The following is a 10569-nucleotide window of genomic DNA, read 5'->3' on the forward strand; positions in this document are numbered from 1 at the left end:
CGGTGGCTCAGTGGGTTAGGACGCTGAGCTTGTCGATCAGAAGCTTAGCAGTTTGGCGGGTCGAATCCCGAGTGCCGCGTAGCAGAGTGAGCGCCTGTTACTCGTCCCAGCTTCTGCCCACCTAGCAGTTCGGAAGCACGTAAAAATGCAAGTAGAAAAATAAGGACCACTCCGGTGGGAAGGTAACAGCGTTCCGTGCGCCTTTGGCATCTAGTCATGCCGGCCACATGACCACGGAGACGTCCTCGGACAAGCGCTGGCTCTTCGGCTTTGAAACGGAGATGAGCACCGGCCCCTAGAGTCGGAGACGACTAGCACGCATGTGCAGGGGAACCTTTACCCTTACCTTATATAAGCAGAGTTGCCATTTCAAAACGTTTTAAAGAATTAACATATATCCAATCACTGGCACGGCTAGCGTGAGCAGCTGGTCTGAATCTTTCTCTGCATCTCCTTTAATGTTATACAAAGACGGTCTTGCTTTATTTATATTTTATTTCATACAAAAGCAGCAACAATAGTAAAAAAATTATATTAAGAATGAATAAAAATTACATTCCCAGGCACCCTTCATTCAGGCTTCCTTAAAAGTTCGTACAGCCCCGCAGAAAACTATTTACAAGTTATCGGTTTAAAACTTGGTGAGGTGTGCCACCCGACAGAGGCCTGCATATCCTGGGAAAGGGTTATTGCCAATTGTTTGGTAATGCTGAAAGAAATAATTTGAAAAGCATAAATTCTCAGATTATAAAAATTACAGGGCAAGGGGCAGAACAACCTTTTCCTGGCTTTATTTGTGCCATGGTTAAAGGTCAGTAACCAAGTGCTAAAACTATTTTCTTACTAAAGTTTCATGTTTTAAAACTGCTAAACTGTGGCAACATTGCCCATTCTGGTTTTTCTTAACTATAATTCAATTGCTCACAAAGCCATGTGTTTCATGTGCAGGTATATAAATTAGGCAGTTACCCAATTACATAGGATTCCATTTTTATGCTTTCAAAAAACAAGGTCAGAGAAACGGATTTTCATCTTAAAGCTGCCACAGCTCTAGGTGGTAATCCAGGAATATTTCTTATTTCTGTGTGAATCTACCAGAGTTGCCCCTTCCTCAAAATGGACCCTGCAGGACACACGATTCTACCGATGACGTAAGCTCCATACCAGAAGGTGCCTCTAGCTGAGTCTAGCCAGCAAATGGATGCTCAATACTTCTCACTTTGGTTGGTGTCTGTACAATTCTCCTAGAATAAAAGAGTTACCAGATTAACATACCAGGAACTTTGTAATAGTTTGTTAATTTTACTTAAGAAATATGCTGTGTTTAAGCACAGAATCCTCAGGCTGGAAGGGACTTTGGAGGTCCTCTAGTCCAACTCCCTGCCCGTGGTAGGAGCCCTTACACCATCCCGGAGAAATGAAAATTTGACAACATAAGTTCTCAATACTCAGAAGCACAGGCAGTCCTCAACTTAGGACCATTCAAATTTACAATGGAAAGCCCCAAATGGGACTTACCACTAGGTTTCAGAGTTCTGACATCCACCCCACCCACCCTGCCAGACACACAGGGGTCATGTGATCGCATTTTAGGTGCTTGGCAACTGGCTTACATTTATGGCTATTTGCAGCACCCTGCAGCCACATGACCATGATTGATGGTTTTGCCAGAAGCCAACTTACCCGTTTTCCAGTAAAAACCAACCCACAGGAAACAATGAGTCTATTTAACAGCCCTGCTGTTTGCTTAACAACCAGCGCAGAAAAAGAGGTAAAATCAGGTCTGGTCACATGGTGACCTGTTTTACGACTGTCCCAAGCTACAACTGTAATTGCCGGGCTCAATTGCAGTCATAACTCAAGGACTACCTGTAGTGAATAAGCTACCCTCAAGATATCACAATTATTCTCGATAAAACTGTATGTGACAAATACAATCAGATGCCTGTGCCTGCATACTCAAACCTGATTTTTCTATACACATCACAGACTCATTCGTTATCCTATTAATTTCGGCCTCCATTCGCTCAGGAGTTATAACCTTTTTTTCTGATCATTTCCCACCAAAAACTTAGGGCTTTTTGCTCGACAGCTTTATTCTGGAGTTCAGTGAAAATATGTAAAAATTTGCCATGACGGCTGCAATGACATTCATTAGTCAAGATTATTCCAATGGTTGAAGGGGTGTCACTGCAGCACATGCAGTACAGCTTCCACAACAGATGTCTGCTTGGTCCAGTCCCACTTAATTAACCCAGTGACTGTACTAATGGCAGAAAACATAAAGCAAGGGAAGAAAAAAAAGAGAACGTGCAAGACGATTGGGAAATGAAGCAAAAAGAGAGAAAATTAAATTAGGATGAGGAAAGAGGCAGACAGTAGTGGGAAAGACAGTGAAAAAACTACTTCGGAATGGCCAGGGATAGGCTGCTCCTACAGACACTACACAACTAGCAATCTATGGACGCTGATGCAGTAGTAAAACTTAAGCCAAGGTTCAAATTACTTACATTGTTTTCTTGGGAACTTCCCTGTAGCACCAAGGAATTACTTCCTACGGATTCCGTTTCCATGTCACCAAGATCAACAGGGCTGCTGCAAAAATAAAACATGAAATTAGTAATATTAGAAAATATGTTTCTAATGTTAAGATAAAGGAGAGAATATTTAGTTTAACCCATTTAGCCTCTCTTTAGACACAAAACCTGCCTTCTGGTTTACCCAATGACCTAAACATTTGCAGAAAAAGTTAGGCAAATAGGAACTGAAGGTATAAGTCACATGTATTTTCCAATGATTTCTAGCATTACATTAAAATAATTCAGAAAAGTATTCCAGCAACTTGTTTAATTGATGAGGCTTATATATTTTTTATTAATGTAAAGGTCCATTGGTATTTAGACAAATAGATAGCAATATAAAGAAAGCCTTCAGAAAAATGATTCTGTTTTAAAATAAATGCATGTGTTCTATTGCACCATGTTCTGGAGTTGGCACACAATTCTGACCACCTGCCAGTACACTATACATGTTAAATTTTTAACAGGTAAAAAGATAAATAAGCATCAAGTAATTCACTACAAAGAAATCATTAGATCAACATGCTTAGCATTATAGCTGCATATATTTTGTAGAAAACTACATGCAGTTCTCACTTAACAACCACAATTGAGACTAACAGCAATCTTGCTAAGCAATGTAGCCATTAAGCAAAGCACCACAGGATCACAATGGACTTAATGCCTCGTCTCCGATGTGGCCGTTAAGCAAATCACCTGCTGTCATTAAATGAGAAATCACATGACCACGAGTTGCCCTTTCACTGCCAGTTTCTCCAGACTGCTCATCCAAAAAAAAAGTGTACAGTCACGTGACCTTGTGATGCTGCAACAACCCTAAATGTGCCCAAAGTGCCCAGATCACATACCCACGGGGACAAAATGGAAGGAACGGTCATAACATTATTTTTTCAGCACTGCTGCAACTTTGAATGATTGGTAAACCAGACAATCATTAAGTGAGGCCTACCTGTACTACGGTTATTGAATTCAACTCAGTTCCACAATAATGAATTACACAGCCTTTAAGCTTCGACTTTGCTTGATAAGAAACAAACCCGATTCACTTTAGGAATTTACTACTGCTGAATGATCCCTGAATTATAATAACTCTCAATATCTAAATGCTTACTATTTTATGCATTCTTGGGCACTGCTGCTACTTACAGTACTTGTGCATCAGAGCCTTCTTCGTGAGGAGGGTCCCAAAAATGCAACGCAACTTTCCAAAGTCTGATCTGTTGATCCCAAGATCTCCGACTGTACTTTTTAAATTTGTTTGGAGTCCTTGGATGGACCCCAGGAACCCGTAGACACCTTTGAAAAAAACATTTCGGCTACTTTTAGCACACTGCCAACCTTCAGCAACTTAGCACAGCAGCAATTTCTCGATAAATACGTGGTCCAAGGAAACAAACCAGACTGCCTACTTGCAAGGTTGCTCAGAAATAGGGCTGCTCATCTCCCAACGAGTCTACGCTACCCCCCTCTCTCCCAGCAATGACCTTCTGCCGTTTCTATTTGTTGAATTTATTTATGCAGAGGAATAATTGAGTGCACATCCTGACATAACAAAGGGACATTCAACCTCTCAGAATACTCTGCCACAGCCTTCAATGTAGCCATTAGCAAAAAGAAGAAATTAGAAATTATAGTAGCAACTTACAAGCGGGTGAGCCAGAAATCAGTATGACACTATGGCCAACTTTCCAGGGGTATTTTTCTGATCTCTCATTTTATCATTTTGCCTTTTGCTCCCCCCATCAAAAGCAAGGGTGTGTTTCTTTCTTAGAAGTATTATTTATGCATCTGATCCATGATGCTGGCTCATCTATGCCCGTGGGCCAGTTGCATCATACGGAGACTGCACCCACCCCAGCAATGCAAGAAACTCACAATAAGTTGCAAGACGTCACATGACGAGTTTGACACCTATACCATAAAGGATTCCACTGATTTATGAGTGTAAAAAAAAAGTACAGGTACCTCTTGGGAGGAAAAATTCATTTTCCTTTCCTTAAGTTTGCCCCAATACTTACAAATTAAATTATACTCTGTACTGAAAAGAACCTCCACTCTATGAGTAAACAGAGCTTACCTAGGAACTTCTTGAATATATCTGTCATATGCCAAAGTATTCTTCCCATAATTTATTTGTTTTTGTCTCCTCATTAGAACAGCCTCGTCAGTCTCCAGTTCCACGACTGCTGTAGACTCCTTGGAATCCGAACTGGAAAAATAGCGCTTTTATTTTTCATTTATTCCCGTTTCACAGCCTTGCATTCTCAGACACAAGCCGTGCTTTTAGCGCTATTCTGCCCTTGTCACGGGAAACGTCTCGCCTTTTCATTTCCCTAAAACCTTCTCATTCCCACCCACTTTTAATATAACCATGCTTCAATTACTCATTCTCATCAGCCTCCATCCAATTCACAGATCATCCCTGTAGATTTGCTATGAACCATTTTTTTTTACCTTCCAGTAGAGGTCTTCCTCTCTCTTCCAAATTCATTTATTAGAAGCTTTCTTTTGTATCTGTAAAACGTGTTTCAACAAAAGTTATTTCCAGTGTTTGCACTGCTACAATGGTGTTCTGCTACACCACTGTTGGTATTTTGTTATTTAATAAATTTAATAAACACTGAACAATATTCCCACGTTAGATTTGTTAACACTCTTAACACTCCTGACCTACTGGATTTATCCACAAGAACTAGCTTTTTATAGCACATTCTCCAACTTAGTCTTACAACATAAAATTGTTTTCAGTTTTGAACTCAAACGTGTGCATCGTATGAAAAGGGGTAATATCTTCCCTACCTTACTAGATCTTCCTATCTCAAAGAATAAAGATTTATTTTTGTACGTGAGTGAGACAAATTGAATTTAAACAAATCGCATATCAGTACCTTGCCATTTCTCTGTTGACATTAGTCCTCATCTCATCTTCTTCAACTGCGCTCCCCCAGTCTGAACACCTCGAACGGGGCTTGTGGCCCTCTGGGGTGGTGAAACTGTAAAACCAAGTCACAGGAAGAACAAAACGGCAGCTTAGTCACAATATTTAAAATACACAATATAGCGCACCCCATCTCAACTCTGTTGCAGCTTAAACTACACCATCCACAATGTATTGCTGAACCCTCGTGCTTTTAAGTTGCCCTATGCAAAACAATGTTTATTGTCATCTGCTTGTGACATGACCACGCTACTTAAAAATATTTAGTAGATTGCTCAAATATCACCAGGAATTAAACATTTTATGTCCACCACGGCCATAAGTAGAATTTAACTGTGCTTAACAATGAGGAAATATTCCTCTGCAGCTACCTCTCTGATCTGCCATCTGCCAGACTGTATGCATCGTAATCAACGGCTGGGCCTCCTGGTTCATGCATATTCCTGTGCTTCCCGTCTGCATCACGCTTCCTGCCTTGACTCCATGAAGCTGTTGGTCTGTGAAGACAATTAAAAAGAACAAAGTCAGTGAAAAGAAGTTACAAATCGCTGGTCTAACCGAAATTTTCTTCGGAAGCGAAGTTTCAGAAAAAACACGGGTCACGTTGGCCTGGGGATTGCCCATTTTGAATTGTTCCTAGCTGCGGTATAAGGGCGGGGGGGGGGGGAGGGAGAAGAGCTCCATCTTGCTACAGCTGGTCCCCGACTCAAAAACTGCAAATTGGGACAATTTTGGTCGCTAAGTGAGATGGTTTTCAAGTGAGTCATCCTGCGCTCGTCTCCGATTCTGTCACCGTTGCTAAGTGAATCACGCGATCATTACGTGAATCCAGCTTTCCCCACTGGCCCTTTCAAACCGTCACTAAACGAGTGGCCGTAATGTGGGGACTCCCTGCAGTCAGGTCTTTGGAAAGGGGAAGAAAACCCACTTTTGAGGGACGGGGCCCATCATTGGAGGCAGAGGAGTTTGCCTACTTAGCAAATCCTCCTCCTCCTCCTCCCTCCCTCCCCGGAAGGAGGGCTACTTCCTTCCCCTTATAAACTCTTTCTACTTCCTTGTGAACCCTCGTTTTAAGGAACTACCCGGAGCCAGGCAGCTTTAAGAAATCAGTAATAAGTAAGACCATTTTAAAAGCTTTTCTTCCCAAAGAACTGCCTGGGCTCTGCCTTTTTCTCCCCTCCCCTCTCAGCCTCTGCCTGCATCTTTTTTGGGACGACAAATCGGCAGATCCGTCTGGGGTTTTTTTGACCTCCGATAGGTCTATATTTATCCAAGTTTGTGTGTATACACGTGTTTGCGGGTACACAAGCACCCAAACACCCAGGGCTTCCAGGTGAATTTAAAGTAGGCGGTGGCATCCAGGGCTCCGCAAGGCCCGGGGACGCCCCTCACCCGAGACCCCCATGAGCGACCACCCTGTGAGGAAGGGGCGACCCCCCCATTACCCAGAGGATCGAGGTGGGGGGGGCTCGCCCAGGCCATCCCCGCCAATTCTGGGCTGAGCTGAGGCATCTTATCTGGGCCACAAAGGCCTCCCGGGCTCGGCAGCCGGACGGGCCGCTCCGAGGCAGCCAAGCCGTCGACGGCTCCACGCGGCCACCCTCTCGGCCACTACCTGCTACGAGTCCGGCCGGCCAGGGGGCTTCGCTGGCGAAACGACATGCTGAGGGCGAGGCGGCTCCGACGATCCTTCCCGGCCGCCGCCAACCTCGCAACTGAGGCGCGTCAGGGCTGAGGCGCCGCGCGCGCCAACCGAAGCGGGCGCTACCACCTCCAAGGAGGGGGGGGTTCATTGAGAGGAGGCTTTTTTTCCTCTCCACCTTTCCCTTTCACAGCGCTGAGACGAAACACCCAGCTTCCGCTCGTAGATGAATTTTTCCGCGCTCCCAAGTTCCTACCCTGAGACAACGGGGCGGCTTTACAAACCTATTTTCAGAACAGGACTCCCCCATAAGCAGCTTGGCGATGGTTTGCTCCGGAGCGCGGAGCTCCGCCCCCTCTTCCTCCCGCCCCCTTTGCCTGTTTGGACAAACGACGCCTTCGCGCTTTGGCGGGAAAATTTGCAGCCGGGGCGGGTCGCTGCAACAAAATGTTGCAGCGCTGAGCGCTTTCCTTTGCGGCGTTGCAAGAGCCCGCCGGCCCCGCTGGGTTTCTTTCCTCAGCTGAAGCTGCTTCCCAGCGAGGGATAGATTGTTCGCTTCTTATTGAGCAATTTCGCCATCTTTTCTTTTCTTTCCTAAAGCCTTTTGGGAAGGGAGTATTTCTGCACATTTTGGAATTCTGCCATGTTGCAAATAAATAAATAAATAAACCTTTATTGTCAAAGTACAACATGTGTACATTGAGATTACCTGAGCCTCCCCCCCTGCTCCCTCCCCCCAACACACAGTGACGACAAACCCTCCATCCTACCACACCATGTGAACCAACACCACACACCGGCCTCCCAAGTCAATTCTGCATAAGTTCACAGAGATTATGTCCCATTCAAAAGCCTAACAGCCCACGGATAAAAGCTGTTTTTCAGCCTGTTGGTAGTGCTTGCAAGAAGACAGGGCTATCTAGGGGCAGGCAGAATGACTGCATGCTAGACCCTGGAAGGATGTCCCAAAGGTGCTTTTTCAGGAGGCAACTGGACTTTCTTGGTTTTCTTTGAAGATGTTTCGCTTCTCATCCAAGAAGCTTCTTCAGCTCTGACTGGCTGGTGGAGAATGGAAAGATTTATACTCCTTGCAGACAGCTGGTCATTTGCATTCTTTTGGAGTCATTGAGGCCACCTGGAGGTTTATCTGTGTCCTTTCTCTAAAAGAATGCAAATGACCAGCTGTCTGCAAGGAATATAAATATAAATCCTTCCACTCCCTACCATCCAGTCAGAGCTGAGGAAGCTTCTTGGATAAGAAGCAAAATGTCTTCAAAGAGAAAAACAAGAAAGTCCAGGCTTCTTGTTAAGAGATATCGATAGAATAAAAAAGTGTTGGCAGGAATTATGAAAGTCATTCTGGTTTTTAAAATCGTCCTGCTTTCTTGGATCAGTGCTTCCCCTCCTTTTGGCTAAGAACAGAGATCTGGCACATAAATTGTGTAGTCATCCTCTGGCCTTGGGAAGAAGTTCCTAGAGCAGACATGTCAAACACAAGGCCCGGGGGCCAGATCCGGCCCGTGAAGTGGTTTCATGCGGCCCGTGAAGCCATCCTGGAAACAGTGAGGGAACGGCCCCCACTGCCTTGGCCCTGGCCCAGAGACCCTCCTTCTGCCAGAGACCCCCAGATCTGTCCCACTCCTGCCCAGGCCCCCATAGGCACCCTTGATGCCAACGATGGAGAGCTGGCCACGCCCACCCAGTAGGCCGTACGCACTCTAGCCACGCCCACCCAGTAGGCCACGCCCACCCTGGCCATACCCACCCGGCCCCTTGAGGGCAACCGCAATGCCGATGCGGCCCTCAATGAAATTGAGTTTGACACCCCTGTCCTAGAGCCATTGCCAAAATAAGAGCCATTTGGTTGCATGCGAATTAAAAGTTGTGTCTTTCTGCTACACTGCAGAACGTTCCACAAAATTACAGGCTGAGATTCTCCCAAAGGAATTTTTTCAAAAGGCAACTGGACTTTGTTTTTTTGCTTAAGACGTTTTGGAAAAACCAAGAAAGTCCAGTTGCCTTTTTAAAAAAGCACCTTTGGGACAACCATGGCCTGGATGAATGAGAATCTCCATAAAGATTTAGGCTGAGGTTCATCTATTATCCTAGTGTAAATCCTATACAATATGGTAAAGTACTATCACATACTGTTTTATTGTGTCTAACTAACACTATTATCTGAAGTTGAAGCTCAAATCCTTTGGCCACCTAATGAGAAGGAAGGACTCACTGGAGAAGAGCCTAAGGCTGGGAAAGATTGAAGGCAATAGAAGAAGGGGACGACAGAGAAGGAGGTGGCTGGGTGGAGTCACTGAAGCAGCAGGCGTGAGCTTAAATGGACTCCAGAAGATGGTAGAGGACAGGAAGGCCTGGAGGAACATTGTCCATAGGGTCGCGATGGGTCGGACATGACTTCACAGCTAACAACAAACACTATTATTGTTTTATTGTGCCATGATAGTACAGCTTATTTTTTTTCTTTTTAATCCCATTTATATCGCGCCCTTCTCCGAAGACTCAGGGCGGCTTACAATTTAAGCACAAACCAAAGTGCTTAGCAGTAGCCTTCATTCTATGTATAGGCCTGCTTATTAGGGCTTTCACACACACACCCCCAAGCGGCATTATTACAAAGTCAGCTTAATTGCCCCCAACAATCTGGGTCCTCATTTTACCTACCTCTGAAGGATGGAAGGCTGAGTCAACCTTGAGCCTGGTGGGATGTGAACCTGCACTAATTGCAGGCAGCTGGGGTTACTTAAGGAGGCATTAGGCATTAGCCCACTGCTCCACCAAGGCTCTATGAACTACAAAAATATGAACTACTTAAAAGATTATAAATCACTGAATATCACAGCCCTAATTTCTTCTTTTGCAAAAGAAAATTTTTGCAATCTTTATTTCGACATTTACAATTCTAGAGCTTCGATTAAATGTTGGAGTTTTTACTCCTCAAAGTTTTGTTCTAGCTAAAAAAAATACCCTGCATTAATTTGCCTGCTTACATCAATTTATTGGTTCATTCAAATTTTTAAGCCTACCCATCTCCCTTGCAAGATGAGAGGCTTTCGAGTTATAACGTAAGAAATAAAAGCCAATTAACAAGCCAGCGTTTTAACCTCTGATCTGGACAAGCGCGCAACATCAAAGCAGCTGTTCAATTGTCGCCCGCTGCTTCCGGCGGGCCACGCCTCCCTGGCAAGGCTCCTCCCTCCTCCGGGAGGTTTTCCGCGGGCGTCGGCTAGCGCATGCGCGGGCCCCCGAGCGGCTCCCCGCCCCGGCGACTCGTCCGTGACGTCAGTCGGTTCCAGGCTCGCCATTGGCGGAGAAGCGGCGTCGTTCAAATTTGAAAAGGGAGCTGCCGTTGAGGGGCCGGCTCGTGCAGCGGCTTTCGGACGGCGGCGAAGGGT

The 10569-nt window shown here is 45.0% G+C and overlaps 1 protein-coding gene across 2 annotated transcripts; it reads right to left on the bottom strand.

Annotated features, from left to right (window-relative positions):
* Nucleotides 1-466: 466 nt before the first annotated feature.
* SLBP (stem-loop histone mRNA binding protein) lies at nucleotides 467-7259 on the bottom strand. Of its 2 annotated transcripts, XM_083361632.1 has the most exons (9): nucleotides 7133-7259; nucleotides 5889-6014; nucleotides 5468-5572; nucleotides 5034-5093; nucleotides 4657-4788; nucleotides 3726-3875; nucleotides 2511-2595; nucleotides 1165-1244; nucleotides 467-709 (listed from the first exon to the last, which is right to left on the bottom strand). In XM_083361632.1, exons 1-8 carry the CDS (start codon nucleotides 7177-7179, stop codon nucleotides 1206-1208), a joined length of 744 nt encoding a protein of 247 aa, XP_083217758.1. In that variant the 5' UTR covers nucleotides 7180-7259; the 3' UTR covers nucleotides 467-709; nucleotides 1165-1205. The 2 variants fall into 2 exon arrangements, with proteins under 2 accessions (XP_083217758.1, XP_083217757.1); XM_083361631.1 differs by having other exon boundaries at nucleotides 467-1244.
* Between the last annotated feature and the right edge of the window lie 3310 nt (nucleotides 7260-10569).

This window comes from Vipera ursinii, assembly GCF_947247035.1.
Source record: "Vipera ursinii genome assembly, chromosome: 4".
Classification (NCBI taxonomy): domain Eukaryota; kingdom Metazoa; phylum Chordata; class Lepidosauria; order Squamata; family Viperidae; genus Vipera; species Vipera ursinii.

Coding starts and splice junctions, on each gene's coding strand:
- SLBP (XM_083361632.1), bottom strand. CDS start 7,179: ATGTCGTTTCGCCAGCGAAGCCCCCTGGCCGGCCGGACTCGTAGCAG. Junction 4,789..5,033: donor AGGAAGACCTCTACTGGAAG/GTAAAAAAAAAT, acceptor CTATTTTTCCAG/TTCGGATTCCAAGGAGTCTA. Junction 3,876..4,656: donor TATATTCAAGAAGTTCCTAG/GTAAGCTCTGTT, acceptor TTTTTTTCAAAG/GTGTCTACGGGTTCCTGGGG.